Source organism: Stegodyphus dumicola, chromosome 11, assembly GCF_044657685.1.
Source record: "Stegodyphus dumicola isolate Sdum_Otavi_A_Nest chromosome 11, ASM4465768v1".
Lineage (NCBI taxonomy): Eukaryota > Metazoa > Arthropoda > Arachnida > Araneae > Eresidae > Stegodyphus > Stegodyphus dumicola.
The window spans coordinates 129,130,665-129,155,072 of record NC_140778.1 but is presented as its reverse complement, the minus strand read 5'-3'; the positions used below and the strand labels follow the sequence as shown (position 1 = coordinate 129,155,072).

Genomic DNA, 24,408 nt, shown 5'->3' with positions numbered 1-24,408 from the left:
TATATAGATTTCCATATAAATACTACTTTAAATACAAATAAATATATTTTGTTCCTGATTAATTTCCGTGTTTCAGCAATTTCCATAGTCACACGTAAAGATAGATCATGACATCATACATTGTGGTGGCTAGAAGCAAGTTGCTTCTAGTTTATAGATCATATTTACAATCATGATTTGTTTACATCAGTATTAACAATCAGCAGGCAAAAAAGAAAAAAAATAAAAAAAAAAATAAAAAAAAAATAAAAAAAAATATATAAAAATAAAAATAAAATAAAAAAAATAAATAAATAAAATAAAAAAAATAAAAAAAATAAAGAATATAAAATAATAATAAAAAGAACATAAATAAACAAGGTTGAAAAAGGGGAAAAAAAAAAAAGAGCTTCATCTGTATACTTATGCGTACTACGTTCTTTTAGATATTTCTGCATACATAAGTTGACAATGTATCAGCATATGTATGAAGAAATATCTAAAAGAACGTAGTACGCATAAGTATGCAGATGAAGCTATTTTTTTTCCTTTCTTCAAACTTTTTAGTCCAAAGGGGCAATTTGCCCAGAAGGACAATTAATTTCCTTTTGGCATTTTGTGTCGATTCACGATAAGTGTTGTTTCACTTTTCAAACTGTTGCCATCAAATATTATCGCCCTGCATTATATTTAAAGAAAATAAATTATGAAGAATCTGCATGAATGTATGTATGCTTCTCGTACTGTGATAAAACAACGGTACTTAGAACCATCATGAGCATTTGGAGGCATCATGGGCATGTGGAAGCTCTAACCTGAAAGTTTAATTTGTTTTATTATCGATTTCATATTTTGTAACACTTAACGAATTTTTCATTAACAAAATAAACGATTTCAAAGCGAGCAATGGCAACACTATATAAGATATTTCTCCCGCCTTCGTGATGTAGTGGTTGGTTCTGCACACTGGGCCGGTATTCCAGAGGTCCGTGGTTCGGTTCCAGGCAAAGGCGTTGCTAATTTTCCAATTAACCTAGTGTCTCTAGAGTGGCGCCAGACCTAAAAGGGTGTTGGACGAGGATTCTCCACACCCAGGATTTAGCGATTGGGTCCCCTAAAAACCCCAGTCGTCCTTTAAAAGGGGGGAGTATATAAGGTATTTCTCCCGCCTTCCTAGCGTGCCTTCGGGGTGTAGTGTTTCTGCACGCTGGGCCGGTATTCCATAGCTCCGTGGTTCGATTCCCGGCGAAGGCGGTTGCTATTTTTCATGTTTCCTGCTTCCAAAAAATCCTAATGTCTCTAGAACTGCACACACACACAAAAAAAAAAAAAAAAGGGGGGGGGGAAAGAAAAGAAAACAGTTTTATCTCCAGCGCGCAAGACTTTGTATCGGAAATTCTAAAGATATGCTCATTTTAAAATTATTTTGCGATATTGCTGTTGAACTGAATTTTATGGTTTAAGTGCAAAGAACATGATATTTAATAAAGAAAGGTAGCACGCAAAGTTAAAAAACGCCCCTTTGGACGTAATTTAAATCTGAAACCTTTCAGATATATATTTTTTTTATTTATGTCCCTTTCGTTATTATTTTATATTCTTTTTTAATTTTGACTGCTGATTGTAAATATTGATGTAAACAAATCACAATTGCAAACATGATATATAAACTAGAAACAAAATCAAGTTGCTTCTAGCCACCAGAGGAGCATGTATAATGTCATGATCTACCTTTACATGTGAATAATAATGTACTGCTAGATATAATGTAATTTCTGAAAATCAGTTATCGCAAAAGCATACGTAACAGCACATAATGAATCGTCAAAATTGAATTGCTAAAGTATCATCACAACTCTATAACTAAATATAAGCTTTGCAAACGATTTTATAGTTCTAACTTAATTCTGATAGTAAACACTGATGTAAACAGATCATTTTTGCAAAAATCATTTGTAACGTTGGAACATCACACCTATATCTACTGCGATATATAATGTGCTGAAACATGATGCCTGTACTCACCACAATAGATAATACCTTAAAACATGTACCTGTACAACTATGTATATCGTAATGTAATATCACGTAATGTAATGCATTTTACTTGAGCTAATTTAACGCTGAAAGATAGGAGTGCTGCTGATGCCGCTGGCGGTGGCAGAACTTGCAGTGTTGACTGGAGTCGCAATTTCATCACGACTCGAGAAATGTTGTTGGTTTTTTAGTTAGTGTGTGGAGCTAATACCTACTTACTTAGGGTAAATATTAAGTGGCCCCTTCACTTTTACATAACATAACATATTAAGTTCGATATATGAGGAATATATCGAAATATATGAATGAATGACATGCATGAATGAATGAATGACTGCATGAATGAATGAATGACTGCATGAATGAATGAATGACTGCATGAATGACGAAACACGAATTGAATGATTGGAGAGTTAGGTTTGGAGGCAACTTCCCCTTGATAAGTTTGTCTCCTGCCTGCTCAACAATCATTCACTTATGCATTTTTAAAAAAATTGTTTGGATTAATTTTAATTTGCTAAATTAGTGAATTTATTTTCATGGATTGGTTTTGCACTTGATTTGCTTATGCTTCTGAATTTGAATGATATTGTAGATTAGTTCGAGAATTAAATCTTTTATATGTTTGCACATTTTTTTTTAAATTATTTAGGCTTTAAATTTGCTTTCTTTTTTACTTTAAATTTGCTTTTTTACTTTTATACGTGTTTGTTAATTTCGATATAAATATCATTGTCTCTCTTCCCACCTTTAAAACAAAATTTTGTTCTTGATTGAAACATTTGGTTTTAGAAATCGGTGGAATTGTATTCAGAATTTATGCCAGTTTAAGGCTGTTTTTTGCCTTTTTTTAAGGGGCAAACCTAAATTGTCACAAGTCAAATATTTTCTGTTTAAAAAAGCAAATAAGTGCTATAAAATTCAATGAATGAAATATAATAAAATTTTAAATAAGTTAAACTGTACGTCTAAATTATTAGGTTTATATTAGAATATCTGCCCATCTAATAATGTAATAAATAATTAAAAGAACAAAAAAAAAAAAAAAAAAAAACTGAAAGGTTTCAGATTTTAAATTACGTCAAAAGGGGCATTTTTTTAACGTTTTGTGTGTTACCTTTATTTATTAAATATCCCGTTCTTTGCACTTGAACCATAAAATCCAGTTAATAGCAATGTCGCAAAATAATTTTAAAATGAGCCTATCTTTAAGATTTCCGATACACAGTTCTGCGCGCTAGAGATAAAAAGGTTCCCCCACCCCGTAGAATGTTGCCATTGCCATTTTTATTTAAGTTCTTCAAATATAATGCAGGACTCTAACATTTGGTGGCAACTGTTTGAAAAGTGTGAACGGACATTTATAGTGATTCAACGCAAAATCGCAAGACGAAAACAATAATCCTTCAGGAAAAAAAGCCCCTTTTGACTAATAACAATAATTAAACTGTTTCAAGACGCAAAAAACAATGATTTAATTAATGAATGAAGTAAGCATTTAACAGGAAAGTGGGTGAAATTATATATGAAATCAAATAAGTGTAAGAGCAATAGGTTATGTAATGACTGGAAGGTTATAAGAGACCAATCATTACATAACTTATTTCTCCTTATGTAATGAAGGTGTGAGATTTTAGTATCAATAAGTTACTATATTTTAGTTCTTAAATTTTGGTAAAGGAATGTAATATAACTTTGGCGAAAGAATTTGGCTATGATTATAATAGAATATTGCAGCCAACAGTCATTAAATTGCTGTTGTTGTTGTTACCTATCTTACTTGTTTGATAAAAGTCAGCACAAACCCGCGAGACAAGGAAACATATGCGCCTGTCGTTGGCAAGAGCCTTGAGCGCCATATAGACGATGGTCCGACTTTAGCTCTTCCGTCTTACGGATCCGACGGTCTCCCACTCATCGTCGCCTACTGTCAACCTCTCGAAAAAACTTTCGGCTCGCTACATCCAGAGTGCTCCATGCAGAACAGACACTATATATTTACAAACATCCAATCTTTCTCCAAGATTCGAGCCCGTGTTCTTCAGTACGACAGTCAGAGTCATTAACCACTATCCCGTTATGGGTCGTCCAAAACGTTTTGGACGACCCATAACACTGTAACACTCAAAACTGTTTACTTTATTTAAAACAAAAGTGTACTGATGATGGTAATAAAACAATCTATATAGAAACGGAATGTTAATTATATTAGCAGGAAAATACAGTTCAAAAACCTAGATACTTAAAATCTGTTAAGACTTGATTAATAACAGAGATTAAAATTAAGTAAGATTACTTAATCAAATAAAATCTAAATTAAAAGCAAAGTTGTCTTAATGCACATAATACTTGAAAACATTTAAAGTTTATTTCAAAACCTGACCTACTTAAAGTTACTGACCTATTCGTAGTTAGATGTTTTATAATATAAAAGTTGTAATTATTAATGCTACAAAGAATGAAAAGAGTGTTGTTTCAATACTTTGGACATTATTTGAGTTCTAGGAATATCGATTTATTGCTGAGTTTTGAAATCGATATCCGACGTCACTGTGTTGCATCTGCTCTGATTTCACGCGTTTAAAACTGTAGTTCTATTCTACTGCGAGGCGATTTTCTGGAGGCCGCATATCCCAAACTAATTTTAGTCATACATATTTGCTTTCTGACAATGTAAACATTTAAAATTATTTGCTGTTATATACACTTTTAGTCAATTTTTCTTTTAAATTCTATAAATTAAAGTATCATTTGTGTAATATGGCTGCTTGAGCTGTAGCAACGTGCCGTAACACCTATAGAAATACGAAAGGAAAACGTATTGTATTTCATGATTTCCCAAAGGACAATTTGCTTTTGACGAAAGAATGGAAACTATTAATGTGAAGAGAGCAAGAATTTTGATGTAATTGGCTCTTTAATTACTAAACTAGAGAAACAATATCCCGAAGTAAATAGAGACGCAAATCGTAGATCTTGCAGTACTTTTATTAGGATACATTTCTTAAATAGAAATGGATATGATTTTTCCCAAAGGAAAGCAGCTTGGAAGGCAATGAGTGGATTGCTTCAAATGGGGCAGCTAATAAATAATAATTCAACTGCTTGTAGTGTGCAACAGTGCGTCTGTGCAAGTAACTATTTATATCATTCGCATTTATAAATAATATGCTTTGATTTGAAATATTTCTGGATGACTGTTTATAAGTTAATTGCATAAACCATTATTTAAATGAGAATTAATTTTGTTAAGCACTTGTTAAAGCTATTCTTATTATATTCTTTGTAACTAATTATTGATTCACTTTTGTGCTAGTTGAGCATTCTAGATAATTTATACTTGGATAAAACATCAAAGTAATTGTCATAAAATGACCAGCCTCTTTAGCTCGAATTTTGAAAAGTTAAATAATTATTTTTAGGTATTGTGAAAAAAAGCTGTTTTGTAAAAATTAACTGTAATAACTTTTTGTCGTAAGTTTTTGTCATAACTGTTTAACTGTCATAAATTTAATGTTAATATTAAACTTATGATAGTCTTGCATATTATATTTATTCAAAAGTATATTAAAAATAACTCTTATTATAATCAACCGGAAGAGAAACATGCCAATGTAGAATTTGCAATTAGGCCAAAAATCAACCTAATATTAGCAGAAATTCCGGATAAAGCTATCGATTTAGAGGTCAATCAAACAGTTCTTTAGCAGCAGCAAAAATAGAATTTCCATATATGTTTAACACTAAGCTAATCTAAGTTTTTTTTTCCCTCTAACTTTAAATAGCTTTTATTATAATTATCTTAAAAGCAATAGTAGAATTTTCTCAGTTAGTATGCAGATAAAGAAATCGTTATAAATAAACTCGCATTTAAAAAAAGACAAGTTTAAAGATAACGGTACCTTTATGTTAAGAGTAACGTATTTTTTTATTATTTTAAAATTGAGCAAGTATTAGTAAATTTTTAATGTTCAATTTAAAATGCATACAGCAGTATCTCCTTCAGATTATAGCACAGTTCACACACAGTTAATTTTAAACACTGGTTCTTCAAATTTAAAACGCTAATTTTTTCTTTGGGGTCAAAATGCAATGTCATCACTGCCGACTTCCTGTTTCAGGGGAAGAAGATCTATGAGCAAGCCTCTCTCTTCTGAAACAAATCATCCGTTTCTCTTAACCGTGAAGAAAACCCGCGCATTTGTTCAAAAAGAGCTAAAAGTTCGCTATAGTAAACTTAGCTTTAAAACCTTGAAAAATTTCAAAGCACTTCTTCCTAGAAGTTCTTTACTTTGTTTAAAGGGAATTTGAAAATTACGCCACATAAGTACGTATTGTTATTCTATACACTGCAAAATATACTGGCTTACATATATGTTAATTATTATCTAACTCCAATTTTTTTTTTTAATATTCTGTTTGTTGATTACTTGATAATCATTCATATTATCAAATTTTTTCAAATTTCTTCCGCTGTATTAAACTTCTGAAAAATTTCATTAATTCAAATCATTGAAGTTCTTATATAGTATTAGATGTTTGTGAAATTTCATTTAATTCAAAAGATTGTTTATTGAACAGGTTTTACCCTAAATACAGTAGCATATTTTTAATAGTAACAGAAAGTCAGGTTAATAATATAATATAGATTTTATTTCTCTTTAATGTTGGGATGCAAGACCGATTACGTATTAAATAATGTATAAGTTTTAAGTAAATATATTATCTAAAATTTGAGTCGTTTCATAGTATGGCAGGTAGATGTGCTGTTACTAATTAGCTTTAGGGAGAGCTGTGGGTCTTTAATGTACTTAACAAATGAATGTAAAAATTTACATATTTTAGCGACAGCTATGTTTTAAAAATATTTTGTCATTTGCTTTTCATCTTACAGTACGAGTGAACTTTGATGATTCTCGTAAAGATTCTGTAAATCTGCATTAAGTTGAACTATTACTGCTAACATATTTCAAATAAAAAGGAAAGGTAATTAAAATATAAAAAGCATATTGAATAAAGGCTGTAATTCAATAATATGATAATAATGTCAGAAATGCAGTTGTGGCAATCTTCAGCATTCTTGCTGTTATTTCTCATCATATTTTTTATATGTCGGATAAAATTGGTCTCGTGCATTGTGTGATAATAGTTTAATCGGTGCCAACGGATCCACTGCGTAAGTGCCAACAAATCCTTTGCGGGAGAAAACCCATTTAAACTTGTATGATAATAGTTAAATAATACTTGAGTTCATTGTATGATAATAGTTAAATCATACTTGAGTTATTTAAAAGTTTAATAAAGCTGTATGTTGCTTGCACATGATTTTGAATGTAAATAGACAAAATTCAGATTTTCTGAAAACAGTGTGGCTAATGTAATAGGAATTTTTTCGTGTATGTATAAGTAAAAATATATTTCAGGGTGAAAATTGGCATTTTGCTGCCATTCCTGTTTACATCCAATGCCCTTCCCAGTAAAATGGCATCCAAAACATAATTGAAACAAAACAAAAAATACAGTCAAAAGTCGTTAATTTGGACACCCATAATCCGGAATGATCCATAATCTGCTCCTCAAAGCTACAAACTTTCTGCGCATGCGTCGTGTTGACCATTACGGCTGCGAATATGCGTGTTCGCATGCGCATAATACGTTTACGCATGCGCGTTTAATGTATAACGGACGGTATAAGCTAAGCTAAAATTATCTAATTCAGTTAATGTTGCAGATTGCATTGTTCCTTAATCTTCAAATTGGATCTGGCTTATTATTTTTTGCAGACTGTTAGAGCAATTTTATAAAAGTAAGCTTGAACTTTCGATTATGTCAAATAGAATTTCCGATATATATTTGCTAATATGTAAAGGATCTACAAAGTGAAAGTATGCTTCAAAGTCCATTAAACAAAAAGTGGAATTGCTGCAAAAATGGATAAAGGCATATCCTTCGTCTCTCTAACCACTCCGAAATCTGTTTATCAATTTCACGCTGCTCTGCGGCTTGGGGGGGATGCCGCAGCGCGCAATGAATTGGAAGTTGATCTGTCAGCACTATCCTTATCTTCAGGGCAGATGTTTTTATTTTATTTGCCTTATAATTCCTTACTAAATGTAGTATTTCATCTCTATGTACTCCGTCTTTGATATGATTTAAATCAAATACCTCGTCATTATAATTCGCTCCCGATAGTGAAGAAAGTCACAAAGAGGTTATTGAAAACAAAAAAATTTCGATTGACACATTACTCGGTATTCTCGACACAGCAATTATAGGACTTGAACAGCAGAAGTTTGTGACTGAACAAGAAATTATGTCTGTTTATAGAATTGAAAAGTATTATCACATAAAACAAAGCAACTTACATTGAAAGAAATGTTTAATAAAGTAAACAAATAAATATTAAGCTTTTTTTTTTTTTTTTTTTGTAAATTTTGATACCCTTTAGATCATAATTGTTCTTTATATCATAAATTACGGTTTCATATTTTTAATTTTAGAATTTGTGCATGCCATCTTATGAGATTTAAACTGATGATCTATAATCCGGAAAAATCGATAATCTGGAATCGCCGAAGTCCCGACGAGTCCGGATTAACGACTTTTGACTGTATATAATTTCAATAAATTGCATTTTAAATCAAACAGTGAAATAACATAAAAAAGGAAATGCATCTTATTGCATCTACACACTACACAAAGGAAATATCCACTTACCTTATTTAGAAATTTCTGGGTCTTTAGTCTGTGGCACACAAAATTCTTTAACATCTTCCAAAAACTTTCCTAAAACCATATTCCCTTTCTAATGGTACACTTTATATGGTAAGCATTTGAACGTTTCTTGCAACAAACCCATTCAAAGCCATCTGAACAATCTTTGCGTTTGATCATACGCATTTCCTTTGTACAAACAGGACGCTTATAATGCCTACTAAGTGAATCTTCATTTACACACCAGTTAATAAATGCCATTTTTCCCTTTTGTTACAAATGGTACATAAACTTCAAATTAATCTTATCACGTACAGCCATTTTACCATGTAAAGCATAAAATAAGCAACGTACTTCCTAACCAACATCCAATACATAAATAAGCCCTTACAAATATTTTCCCGTCAGTCGAATTCACCACAGTCACGCAACCGATCACATCATAATAGGGTTACCAAAACATTCAACTACTCAGGTTATTATAAATGAAATAACAGCTTGATGATAATCCAAGGGCCATCCTAAAATATAGGTGAACCCAGTACAGCTCCCACAATTACACTTAACAGTGTAGAAAGGCAATACAGTCAAAAGTCGTTAATCCGGACTCGTCGGGACTTCGGCGATTCCAGATTATCGATTTTTCCGGATTATAGATCATCAGTTTAAATCTGGTAAGATTGCATGCAGAAATTGTAAATTAAAAATATTAAACCGTAATTTATGAAACGAACATTTATGATCTAAAGGGTATCAAAATTTACAAAAAAAAAAAAAGCTTAATATTTATTTGTTTACTTTATTAAACATTTCTTTCAATGTAAGTTGCTTCGTTTTATGTGATAATACTTTCTCTTTAATTCTATACACAGACATAATTTCTTGTTCAATCACAGAGTTCCGCTATTCAAGTCCTATAATTGCTGTGTCGAGAATACCGACTAATTTGTCAATCAAAATTTTTTTGTTTTCAATAACCTCTTTGTCACTTTCTTCACTATCGGGAGCGAATTATAATGATGAGGTATTTGATTTAAATCATATCAAAGGAGAACATCGAGATGAAATACTACATTTAGTAAGGAATTATGAGCCAAATAAAATAAAAACATCTGCCCTGAAGATAAGGATAGTGCTGACAGATCAACTTCCAATTAATTGCGCGCCGCGGCGTTCCCTCGCTGCAGAGCTGCGTGAAATTGATAAACAGATTTCGGAGTGGTTAGAGAGACGAAGGATATGCCTTTATCTATTTTTGCAGCAATTCCACTTTTTGTTTAATGGACTTTGAAACATACTTTCACTTTGTAGATCCTTTACATATTCGCAAATATATATCGGAAATTCTATTTGACATAATCGAAAGTTCAAGCTTACTTTTATAAAATTGCTCTAACAGTCTGCAAAAAATAATTAGCCGGATCCAATTCGAAGATTAAGGAACAACGCAATCTGCAACATTAACTGAATTAGATAATTTTAGCTTAGCTTATACCGTCCGTTATACATTAACGCGCATGCGTAAACGTATTATGCGCATGCAAACACGCATATTCTAAACTTTGAAACATGATGGGAAGTTGAAACTGTGAATTTGAAATTTCCATCGCCAGTAAGTGCGTTGTTTATTTTTATTTAAAATGGCTAAAATTATGTATATATAAACGATGCAAAGTTTTATATTAAATATGGATGGATTTAAAGCACGAAACATGAAAAATCAGCTATTATGTTGTGTGGATTCAAAGCATCGATCTTCCAGTTCTAGCCAAACAGGCTAAGATCACACCATGAGAGCATGCTTGAGAAAGGTGATAATTCATCATACTCTTCCACTTTCAGGTTATAAATTAAAAAAGTTAGAAGTCCAGAGTAATGTCATAAAAAAAAAGAAAAAAGAAAAAAAAGAAAACAAAGGAAAATATGGGGAAAAAAATTGCATCAAATAAAATGAAGAGAAATATAGAATATTACTAAATTGTTTTAATGATAAATATTTAAATATTAAAATACTGAAACTCATCTTATTAGAGCTTTAACTAGAATGGGAGTTTTAAAATAAGAAGCACCAGAGCCAGGCATTGGTGGGCCCCAGCTGAATTGAAGCCCTGCCCTTGCTTTTAAAGAGCAATTAGGAAGTGAGAATCAGTCAAATGAGCACGCAGAAGGGCAGGCAATAATTCCTTATAACTGCAGTTAAGTGCTCTTTATGCAGGCATCATTGAAAACTTCAAAAGATTTCAAGGAGAAAAGCAAGAAAAGACAATGTTGATTCTTATTGTGTTTAAAGATGACTGGAATTATTAACTGAATGTCTTGAATTCGGTCTTATTAGTTTCTATGAAATTTTTAACTGTTTTAGAACCTGACAGAGAAATTAAAACACTATAACTTTTATTTAGTCCTCGCATTATAGAATATTGGGAGGCAAATAGCATAAATTGTCTACAGTCTAAAAAAGCTGGGGGGGGGGGATTTTTTTTTTTTTTTAACTGAGTTGTTTTAACTATTGTGCTTATCTGTAATATCTAAGAGTTTTAAGTTTTATATGGTGGAAAAATTATTTGAACTAGACTCATAGGGATAAATGTATTGAAAAATATTTAGATGTTATTCCATTTAAATTTATTTACTGATGGACTTAGGTGGAGGAAATAACCATTTTTTCTAAAATTAAGCTTGCTTTTTGCCTTATTCAAAACTTAAAAAAAAAAAAAAAAAAAAAAAAAAAAAAAAACCTCGACTTCCTCTTCTCTTCTTTCTTTTCATTTTACAGTTTAGTGGGAATTCTCAGCATGGTAATTATAGAACTTGAATAATGGAGTTTTCTAACTTAATACAAAATTGTCAACCTAAAAAATTAAAGTGAAAGTATTAACACAAACAAGACAGCTTAAACAACTTACATTGATATAAGTGAATGGAATGAAACAATTAATAATGAGTTTTAATAAACAAATTTTTAATTTTTTTTTTTTTTTTTTACTCTTTTCGGATCATAAAAAACTTTATCATTTAACAAATAAATAAATATTTTGCATTTTTTAATTTTATAATTTGTACAACTAAATTGATGATCTAAAATCCTGACGAGTTAAGGTACATCTTAGAAGGGTCATTTTGGAATTGTAATTCAGGAAATATCATTTGCTCATGGTCATTTGGGGGAACTTCAAAGGTTTAGGGCAAACTCTTAGCTATTTTGAGAGTTAATATTCCTGATAAATATTTTATTTTGGAAATTAGAAAAGGAAGTAAAACAATTAAAATAGTGGATTATCTGAGAAAAATGGATCTTTGTTTCTCATGAAATAATGGCAGTCAGTGGAGAAAATGAACCAGTGGGTACTGACAAAGAAAATTTCTCATAAATGAGGAAAAAGGGGACAGAATGCATAACATAAAGTTAAGTATGTATTTATACTTACTTTTTTTCTTTTAATATACTATTGTTTCTTAAGATCTATGCAGTTGTTATGTAGATTTAAAAAAAAAAAAAAAAATTATATTTTCTCTAGTTAAGCTGTATAGCACTGGCGTGCCATTTTGGGTAATATTCCTAAAGTGTTCGTGTTTCTCCTGTAGCACCATAAATGTAAGCTGATTGTTTTTTATGTATCTTCCACAAAGATGCTCATCTTATCATACAGATAGCTATTGAGTACATAGACATCATTAAGTAATCAAATAATTGTTCCATTTAATGTCGATAGAAATAATTAAAAAACTAATACTGAACATGAAAATGCTTATGCACTTAATTCGCATAGTTCAGGTGTACTGTTCTTATTTATTTAATATTTTTTTATTAATATAACCTTAATCATATGCATTTTTTATGGCTTCTTATTCTATATGTTGTTATTTTGAGTTTTCAAATGTATAGATTGATTTAAATTAATGCTATACTAAATTTGAACTAAAACAACATAAATACCTGTGGAATTCTGACCTGCTTCAATTTTGCGTTTATAAAAGAGCTTTCATCTATTTCTATTATTTTGTTAAGTCCTTCTGAGATTTTACTGGAAGCTGTGTTTAGAATACTATGAGTACAAATTCCTGCAGATAATCATTTCAATCTGTTTTTGTTTTGTCACACATGTTCAGCTGACCATATTATGTCTATTAATGTGTATTTTTTGATGACAGAATCCCATAACTCTATATATAATGCATCCACGTAATGATCTGTGAAAAACTGGCTCCAATTTTTCATAAAAAACTTCATCATTTAACTTTAATCTCTCTCTCTCTCTTTTTTTTTTTTTTTTTTAATGCAAGAATTAAGTACAGCAATAACAATTAATTTATATCCTTGTTCCTAAAAATAAAATGTGGTTTATCGAGAATCAATCAGTTACATTAAATGAAGTGCAGGTATTAAGAGTGCATACTTACGTAACATTTATCCATAACTGGCACTAAATCATTAACAACTTTTGCACGATTGAGAGTAATATGAAAGTTCTAATTAATGAAATAAAAATGTATTAGATTTCATTATACTTCCTTATTATCATGATCTCCATATTTAAACAGCATTAAGATTTTTGCTACACTTTAATAAAGAAAAATATGTACCAAATGGATTTATTTCTTGTATACATTTTTTGCCTAATGTATATCTGCAATTGTTTTAAAATAGCATCAAAAGCATTTTCTTGTCTCAAAGGCTTCTGCCATGCAACTCCTAAAATCTGTCGTCCTTCTTGTTGATGGACAGAGGCAAAGTGGCAAGCATTTTTGCAATGGGCAAATTATAAGTAGCCATTGTTAGGACTGCTGGATATTAGGCATCGTTTAATAATGGGGCAGTAATATTATTATTACTTTTTTATAGATGCATCAATTTTATTTATTATGTGTCTTCAGCATTGGGAGGCAACATTGTCTGTTAACTTTTTTTCTGCTGAAAATGAAGAGGATGTCCTTCAAATAAAATAGTATTTTAATCTGTATAACATGTAATTTTAATGATTACCTTTCTCTTTGTTAATTTTTTAGAGTTCTTGGCTACAAAATGGAAATAAGTTTTGAAAGTATGCATGAATCTATGAGAAGTGTTGGTTCCAAATCAACTAAATCAAAGAAGAAAGGCAATGAAAAAAAAAGGGAAAAAGAAAAGGAAAACAGCACTCCCCAGTCTGAAGAAGGGTATATACTGTTTTATTTGTATTTGAGTTATGCATGCATAAGTTTTTCTTCTGTTCTCTTGAGCAGGGAAAGTTATATAATGTTGTGTATGAGCACATCAAACAGCCGCTCAACTGGTATAATGGTTAGCATCGCTGATGCCATGACGGAGGGACCGGGTTATAATCCTGGAGAAGGCATGGATGTTTGTAAATGTAATAGTGTTCATGTGGGCACTCTAAATATGCGGTGAGACTAAAGTACTCCCGAGAGGTTGGAAGCAGGGCAAGAGGGTTGGGTGGCTCTTGGACCCCCCCTCCCCCCGGGTGCTGTCCATTAAAATTGGGGATGGAACTGAGCTAAATCGCACGATCACCTGTAAGGTGCTCAAGGCTGTTGCCAACGACAGCTGTAAACTTGGGTTTCTTGCCAAGAAGAATTTTGTGGACTTGGGCTGACTATAGGTCAGACAAGTGAACATTAGCAACAACAACAATACATCAAAGTTTTCTATCTTGTTCCTAGGTACTCTATATATTAAATCTGCATGAAGATTAAACACTTTAAATGTGTTTTGTTGTAATACATATATATTCATTTCTCTCATCACATATAGACAGTTTTAAGCTGTTTCATAATTTTTATTTTTGTAAATTTCTCTGAAATTTTACAAAAATCAGATATTTCTGCTAGAAATACAGTTCAATCCACAAAATGTTTAATTTGAGCTTTATAAATATTTTATAGTTATAAACTTGCACAGAAGAGGAAAGTAAAAATTAGCTAATGCTTAAAGCACATTTGATACTGCAGTTCCTGAGTAAAGAAGTTACACCAAGTATAAACAAGAATATTATATTAAAGCAGTAAAAGTTAATGCGAAAAAACCTACTGTAATAATTACAATAATATATACTTCAAAAACAAAAATAAATAAGTAAAGACTAAAAAAATTTTTACAATAAAAAATGTAATATAATGTATGCAAACAAAAACATTTTGAAGCCAGAAAAATTATATACAAAGACTTGCAAAAAATAGCAAATTAGCGCAATTTGAGGTTTCTTACGGACTTATCAGGGGAAAAGGAAAAAAAAAAAAAAAAAAACTCCAATTTAGCTAATTTCCTTGGCACGTTTCATCAAACAAAAGCAATTGAGACAGCTCATTGTGCAAAATTTTTTGACCAAATAGGTCTGTCTTTTTAGTTTACTACTTTTGACTTTTATAGTAATAAGATATAACATTTCTTCTACTAACTACCAGTTTGAATAAGGTCTACTAGTGGCTACTACAGCTGCTGAACCTGGATTCAGATGCTAATAAATTGGCTGGTTGCATGGGTATTTTTCCTGTTGAAAAGTAAATACAATAAATCATTAATAACTCGAAAGTAAATACTTACAGAAGTATTTTTAACAAAGTTGTTTGAGTCTTTGCATTTGCGGATGAAATTGACATTATTGCTTGAACAGCTGAAGCTCTCGAATGGGCATTTTTCTCACTGGAGGCCAAAGCAGCTAAAATTCACTTTACCATTAATTAAACAAAAACTAAATATGTGCCATACACTAAATTAATTTAATCATTCTTATTTAGAAATTGATAAAGATAAATTTGAAATTGTTGAATGTTTCACATATCTTGGCTATGTAATTAATACAGAGAACATTTGCTAGCCAATTTTTCTTTGGTTTAAAGAAGTATCTGAAATCAAACTTTATTAAAAGAACAACTAAACTCACCATTTCCAAGGGTTTAATTAGACCTGTTAGGAGATATTGGAACTTGGATATTGACTCAAAAGGATAAGGAAATATTTGCAGTCTTTGAGAGAATGATTTTTTAAAAGCATTGTTGGAGGTATTCAGACAGATGGCATCTAAGAAGAACCAATGCAGAAATCTACAGGATTTATGGATATGCAGACATCATAAATTTTATCATCACCCAAAGATTAAGAAATGCTGGTCACCTAATTAAAATGCCTGAAAATAAAATCCCTCCCCCCCCAAAAAAAAAAAAATTCCTGTACAAGCCGACAGGCACTTGAAAGAGAGGGAGACGGAAACTCGGATGGTGAGACTTTCTGGAAAGAGACTTATCTAACTTAAAGGTATTAACTGGATGACTAAGGTGAAGATAGAGTAGCCTGGAATGAAATTCTGAAGAAGGTTACGGCCCATCATAGGATGTTGAGTCATTGATGATGATGAAGTTTCCCTTCAAAAACTTTCCACGGCAGCATTTCTGTAGCATTTGAGTGTTTGGCTCTATTCAGACAAAAACAAATAAACCTTATATAATGACTATAGAGTGCATCTAATAATTTTCTGAATGTGGAAATTTCATTTAAAAATTTACAAATTTATTACTCGCAGAAAACATTTTGTGATAGTTATGCTCTAGAAGGCAAAATCTGTTTTCTGCTGCTCGCATCCTCATAGAAATATTGTTTAAAATAGAATTTTATTATTTATGTATTTTGAAATGTATTAACTATATGTAATTTATGTGAGCATCAGAAGTCCTTGCAATGACTTTTGATATTCACATGAATTGCTTTCAAAAGTATTTCCATCAATTTAAATCCATAACACTGTTAACTGATGTGAAATCAAAATTTGCATATGTATATTAATCTGTTCAGGCATTCGTACCTCAATGCATTTTTGATTGGTTTTCATGTTGCAATTTTAATAAAATAACAACCTGTATGTTTTTAATGAAACTAAATTTAGAAATTCTATAAATATTATAAAAAATTAGGTTTGTTTTTTAATTCATAAAAAAAGCTCATTATAGATTTACTGTTTACTGAATTTAAATTTTTCCTTTGTTTATCAGCTCGTAAATATATTAAATATTACAAAGAATAAGGTTTCTTTTCAAATTTAGGAAAAAAGGTTCTTTGTAGGTCTGTTAAGTAAATTTTTTTTTCTTCTCTTTGTTTATCACAGATACATTATAATTTTGTCAAGTTCCATGAATGCAATTTAGAACTTTTCTTTTTAATTTATTAAAAAAAAATTGGGTAATTTGGGTATCATGTTCCGTTTCACCGGCGCAAATCTCGCCAAGGACACTTTGTTGGTGACAACATACACTATACGCATAAAAAATGTTAGTTCTAAGTATTTTTTATTTTGAAGGCATAAACATTTTAATATGGTTTAAAATTTTGCAAAAAATCAATAAATAAAGACAATAAATTTGTAAAAAGACATTAAGAATTTACTATGCTTTCATGGTTCAACATTCTGATTTGGCTGTTTGTATCGCGTCGTTTGTATTCGCCGGTTTTGTACGTGAGATGATATCATGTGGACACGTAAACTACGCTACAAAAATCTAATTCTCTGAGTAATTATCTACATTAAATTCAAGTTAAATCTTAATTTGAAATACAAGTTTAAATGCAAGAATTATTTCAATTCGCACGAATAGCTTACTCAGAAATTGTGTAAAACTACAATGCTTTACTTCGCTAGTGCATTCTCATTAGAATTGATGAATTTAACCCTTGATTTTGCCTTCGGGTGAGCGGTGTGATTGCATTCTAATTGACTTAATTACTGTGAATGATTTTAGGGCATAAAATTTAATTATCTTGTAAAAATTCTATGTAGTTGTATGCCAGTATTGAAAGAAACAATCAATCTGATAAGAAATGGCTGGATCTTGTTTTGAAAATGAGGCATAAAAGGTTATCAGTGAAGATATTCCATTTGGCATCTGTTGTACTATTGTTGGCAACTTTATTGTTTGCGCTGACAAAACGGAAAAGTACCAAAATTTGTGTTTTATTTACTTGTGAGCATGCAAGGCTATATATAAAATGTACTATCATTTGAATATTTAATTCTTAGTGTTTATTTTTTCCTTCTGTTTTAGACCAATAATGGAGGGATCTGCTCCAGTTAGCATGTCAAAAGATGAAATGATGCAGCACTTTCAGCTCTGTATGCAACTAGCAGCTGCAAATGTAAGTTGCATGTTATAATAATTTTGCTCACTTAAAGCGTATTGACTAAAAATTCAATATATTTTTTAACTAAGAATGAGTACCCATTCATTGTTGCTGTTGTTGTCTTGTCCATATATTTCATGGAAGAATGGTTGTCAGAACCTCAAGGACGTCTACTTCCACCCCAATTTTGAGGAACCCCGGGTTGGTGATTGGAGAGTCTCCCACCTATCTCCTGTACCGCCAAATCACATGAGAGAACTTTTTGCTCACCATAGAGTGCCTCCATGCTGCAAAGACACTATATGTTTACGAACATCCATGCCTTCTCCAGGATTTGAACCCAGGCACTCTATTGCAGAAGGCTTCCCTATCCACTATACCATCTGGGTGGCATAGCCAGTGCAAATGATTCAAATACTTGTGTAATATGCAAAACACAATTTGATATTCCTCTATTATAGTCTGAAATAATCATGTGCATGAAATTTATTTGTATCACCGTTATAATTTCTGGATAGTATATCCAGTCATCTCTCAGTTTTGAAGAGAAATGTCATACAGAGAGAAAGTCCTAAGAACCCTTATAATTCTCACATTTGCTATATTCTCATAATAATAATAATTTTTATGAAGTTAATTATTATATCTTGTTTTAAAACAAAAAAATGCTAAATATTATATTTACATTCATTATGTGTAAAAAATAGTATTTCAGAAACAAATAGAAAAATAATATAAAGTTTAATTGAAATTACTAAAACATTGCAAACTTTACAACATCGTTCCAACAATTTGTTGTAACTTTGCAGCATTGCAAAATGCAAGCGAGTTAACTCAATGAATGAAAATGACAGTGAAAACACCATTGCCAAGACTCAAAAGTTAAATTTATGCAATGTTATTTTTTTTAACATATTAATAAAATATACATATCTTTTGCAAGAGATTAAAGTATCTAAAAAAAGTTGTCAATATCAGTTTAATTTTATTTTGGTCATGTGCCAAAATTTTCTTTTGTGGTTCTTCAAAGTATGCATTACACTTAGTGTTATATGAGTATTTTGAAAATAGTTCATTTATGTTTTCAATAGCTTCTAGCACATGTGAATGAGTTGGACCAGTTACTTTAATGAATAACAGTTTTACTCTCATTTTCATCTTTGTATTTTTTTCCCTGGTCGATTTCATCACAGGTAGCTTCAAATTTCCTTAATTCAGCTGTTAATAAATTTTCATCAGCATTGAGAGAAATCTTGAAAAATTATTAAAATATGAGGAATACTCAGTCCTCCATTTTTTTTATTCATGTTAACATCATTACTGACTTCACGATATTCTATAGAAATGTCTTGTCCTTTATTCGAAAAAATCAGCTAGTAAATAGAAAGAAAATTATGTAGGTGATTATATAGGAGAAGTATAGAAACCGTGATTGTATAGAAAATTATATAGGTGTGCTGTTAAGTGAATTATATGTAAGTAATTGGGCTTTGCTTTTTTTTCTCCCGACCATCAATTTACCAAATTCATTCAAAAAGCCCAAATCCATTAAGATTCCTAAATGTGTTTAATGCCTTTTCTTGTTATTTGCTTCTCAGTGCAGCAATTTCTGCTTGTTTATAAAGCAATATTTGTTATGTTTGTCACCATAGCAAGGGTCTTTTTTGAAATCCAATGATCTGTTTAACAAAAATCAATAAAATAAGCCATTTTTCTTTACTACTGAATATGATTTTATGTTATAGATATTACTGGAACTGAGTAGGTTTATCATCTGCTGGTTTATACTGACTGTTCAGTTTCTGCACTTCCTCCAGTAGCACAATGGCTCTTTGGTCCATCTGCTATAAGTTTGTGATGGAATCCATTATTTTCATGATTCCAATAACTGAAATTTTTTAGCAAAGGACTATTTGATGCTCTGTTGCGTGAATGATTTCCATCTTAAAAAAATCAGTAAAACTTTTCTTTTGCTCCTGTTTCTAAAATCTCAAATTTAAAAACTAAAATTTGGAAAGACTTCAAAAGTGTTCTCAAATACTTAATATAAGATAGTGGAAGATCTCTTTTTATCTCGGCCAAACTAACCAACAAAGTTTTTGCTGAAAAAAGTTTCTCAGTTTGGGGTACTTTCACTGCACATTTCAAAATGTAGCATATAAGCAAGATAATTCAAGCATTATTTTCTTATCGTTTATGTCAAGATGTGAAAAAATAGTTGTATAAATGAAAGGTGTATAATGAGGTTACTGCAATAACTTTTAAAAGTGTGTATTTGCCAACAAACAGCATCGGTAAATAAATAAATAAATAAAAATAGGCACTCTTTAAAGGAGATGAAATTCAATCTCCAAGATTGATTACTTATCCTGGAATTTTTATTATGAAACAAGAGAGCAGAGACATTGCCAGTAATGATCATTGCCATCTTTTTAAGTTATAATTTTTTTTTGGGGGGGGGTACATAATAGCAGCCCACAGTTTGAATTAGCCCTGTTAAGTAAATATCATTTACTGCACATGTCTAAAAGGCAAATTTAAGCATAGCTGTAATGCTGGTGCGTGCAGTATGGAATTTTGTTGATTATGGTTAACTATGAGTAGCTGTAAATGCACTATGACTATGTAATTTCATTGTTGTATAATTCAACTGAAACAGTGACATTTATAATATTTAGGTATGCTTATACACTGGTAAATTAAATAAAAACTCCTGTAACTTAAAAAATGTGGAACCTGAGCAAGATCTTTAATTTGTCATGCATGACATAACTTCAAAATGCTGAATTGTGTATAAATTTAAACAAGAATGCAAGAAACATGATATAAACTGGAGTTGTTGCCATTTTGAAAATATACATACACACACACACACACACACACACACACACACACACACAAAAAAAAAAAAAAAAAAACTGAACATGTGCTGACTGAAATGCAAGCTTTAAAGCGATTTTCTATGATGTGTGTTAAATTGTTCAGGAGTTACCATAGTGACAAAACATGTTCAGGATAAATAGCTCCTTGAGAGTGTTTGGTGGAGACTGCAGTGGTGCAAGTCAGTGTCCTAATTTGTTTCACACATGTTCTTTTGGATTTAAATCTGGAGAACATGGAGCCATTCCATCTGCTGTATTCTTTTGTCCTCAAGATAATCAATCAGTTGTGTAGTAATGGGTGTGAGCGTAATTGTCCATCAGGAAGTTGTTGTTACTGATTGATTGCATCCCCTAAACAACTTGTCATAGTGATGAAGAACCTGGTTTCTCTGTATGTCAATATGGAAAATGGTCAGCCAACACAATCAGTATCTGAAGATGAAGGCTCCTAATTTTCAGAATATTTTCCAGTTTTATTTGGGAATGCCATCAAAACAAAACTTTGAAAATTTTGGGGCCTGCAGCAATCTTATAAAGTTTCCATGCATTTGATTTAGCTACATGAATTAAATTCATAAAAATAAGCTGCCACTTTTTACGAATACATCGCAATAAAATTGTCTAGAAGGTCAACACACCGTCAATATATTTACTGTAATTTCCGATGAGTTTAGGTTGTTTTGCGGATGCAGATCCATTTTCTTTCCTTAAGTACCTCTTGACCATTGAATCAGATAAATTGTATTATAGGTACCATAGCTATGACAGAATTGTTGTTTCTGCGATGCCATGCTCTTTGTCCAATGCAGTGTCTTATGTTTCATATTCTTCTTTTTCCATTTTGTTCATGGGTACAATAGGACAGTATCCTAACCCGTATTCAATAATTGTTTCAGCCACATGAAATTTCATTTCATTCTGATGACAATATGTATGATATAAAAAAGTTGTCAGAATATACATAATGATGTGAAGAATCTTCCACCACACTTAAAAGATCTGTTACAATATCTCTACCTAGTCTGAAGTCAGTCAATGTCTTTGAAAATTTTCCTGAATGTATATCAAAATTATATGAATACTCTTCATTCAATACAAAACTTTTTATTCAAAACAAAGAGGTTTTCCTTTAAAACATTCTGTATGTCTACCAAAATAACGTTCATCTATAGAAAGATATATTGGAAAAAAACTCATACTGCATGAAATTGGCATTTAAAATATTTAAATAAAGACTCACCTTAGCCACTTTCTTGGTTTTGTCCAATGCATTATTATCAGCTAAACGCAATTCCTGCTTGGTATTAGTATGCATAGAACATGTCATTGCTGCGCATACTGATGGATTCTTTGTCAGCAGGCATCACTGCATGTACAGGAGAACAATTTTTCCAAACAATTTCGTTTTTCTTAGAGAATTCTAAAAATTTTTTAGAATTTTTTGATGAATTTGATACATTTTTATATTTTTTAGATAAAAAAATCTCAATCTCCCCTAATACATCTTTCGGTATTGGCAAATTATCACCTAACACATCATTATCAGTGCATTCCTTATCACTCACAATGTCGGGGTGTGTGTGGGGAACATTACTTAATCTATTTTACCTCGACCATCATCATCTGATGAAAGCCCCAAAACATTCCTTATTGGTCACAATGTTGGGCTCTGGGGGAATTTTTACTAAATTTATTTCACCTTCACCATGAACATCTGATGAAAGCTCTAAAACATCATATCCATCTAACTCCTTTATAAATTATAATGCTGCATTCAATGTTAAAAACCACTGTCTCGGATATTTGTTACAAATGTTTTGCGAAATCTGTAAAATAAAATACCACTTTCTATGAAAATCAGTATATGTCCATAAAGATACGTACTACTTTGAATTGACTGTGACAAACAACAGTGTGCAACGGTTTCTTTTACTTTTGGGAAAATCCTTAATATTTCTGGATAGCTCTAGGCTAAAGAGAATGAAGCTGATCAAAAGGGATTTTAAAATTACACTGCTGCAGTGTTTCTGTTTTCTCATTTTGTAAGAAAAGAAGAATGAGATTTGTTTAAAAGATGCCGTTGAAGTAAGGCATGTTTTGCACCAGGGAAGCCTTTGTCATTCCATTCTATAATAGTATTACTGTGATGTTGTTTTTGTATACTAATTCAAGTAGTTTTTGTATATTAATACTTACTATAACCTAGAAGACCCAGATTTAAATCCTGGTCAACAAGCAGGCTTTATGGGAGTTTTCATGGTTTTATCTACATATAATATCAATATGAGCCAGCCTTAAAATGTCCTCACAAAGACATCTATTCCCCTAGGTAGACAGCATTTGTGTGATTTGTCAAAATCTAAAAAAAAAATCAACTCCAAGCCAATCCTACTCTGCTTTGTTCGTATTTTGGTTTGATGATATTTTCATCGCTGTTTTATTGCTACACTAAAAATCTGTATCAGCCTCAAGTCATGTATAAATACCATATTTATTTCTGTATGAATTTCATATTGTAGCTAAACTGCTGCATGAAATAGTGTTGCATGCCTTGTATGCAAGGAATCCAGGAACTATATACAACTACAACTTGAACATTTTTCACTCTTTGTTAAATAAATGCAATTTTTAAATCATTAATTTGTGATGGAATATCATCGTTAAAAGTTCCCCCCCCCTCTAATTTGCACCACTGTTTAGAACACTTTTTTTTTTTTTTTTTTTTTTTTTTTAAATGGCCTGATTTTACATTCTGTATATTGAATTCATAAACTAATATATCTTTTGGAAATTAATTGAAATTTGTTTCAGGTATTAAACTCTTTGTTAGAATCTGAACGTGAAGATCACTTTGCATTTAGTATTATCATCACACACTTTTTTATTTGTTTTATTGGTAAACCTTTTTTTTTAGGTGTTAGATTTTAATGGTTTTTTTTATTATTTGTTTTTTCAAATTGTAGAGGGTTCTTTTTTTTATTATTTTTTTAAAAGCATTTTTAGAGAATGATTTTATTTCCATTATTCTGATATACTGAGCAATTCAAAGTATCAGAAAAGTAAGAATTCAATAAATTGGAAAGTATAGACAATGAACATAATGTTTTTTCTCGGAAATGCACAGAAATTTTTTTTTATTATTATTGTAATGAAGAAAAAGCCTCACCAGCAGCCGGGCAGTAAAGTTGCTGAGCACTAGTAGTTTGATCCGAGGTTTGAATCCCATGAACGAGCTGGCTGCATGGGCGTTTATATGATTTTACCCATGTCTAACATGAGTCAGTTCCTCTTAGAAAGTACTCCACAAAGGCATCCCTTCCTTTAGGCAGGTAGCTCTGGAGTGCTTTGCTGTAATCTAAACCAAACCACACCATTGCCAGAAATGTTTCATTACAAAATCTAACTCCTACAGAAACTGAAACTAGTTTTGAGACCTGCCATGAATTAGCAAATAGGACTTTTTATAGCAGATGGAAAACAGACTTTCTATCTTCTGTACTGATGAGGTGCATTTTCCATTTAATAGAGGTGTAAATACACATAGCTGTCACATTTGGGGAAGACAGAACTCACATACTACTCTGGAAATATCATTGCAGTAGCCAAAGATGGCACTGCTATGTGGGATCGTTCCATCATTCATTATAGGCTCCTTTTTCTTTGAGGAAGTCCACAGCAGCACATTTTCAA

General features: G+C 31.2%; 1 protein-coding gene across 1 annotated transcript in view; it reads left to right on the top strand.

Moving 5' to 3' along the window:
- The first annotated feature begins 6,184 nt into the window (after positions 1-6,184).
- Positions 6,185-24,408, top strand: part of barr (non-SMC condensin I complex subunit H) — an 89,111-nt gene continuing 70,887 nt past the window's right edge. The window contains exons 1-3 of the mRNA XM_085827209.1: positions 6,185-6,343; positions 13,738-13,887; positions 17,761-17,851. Of these exons, the coding sequence (XP_085683335.1) occupies positions 13,754-13,887; positions 17,761-17,851 (225 nt within the window). The 5' untranslated portion in view covers positions 6,185-6,343; positions 13,738-13,753. The remainder of the gene's footprint in view (positions 6,344-13,737; positions 13,888-17,760; positions 17,852-24,408) is intronic.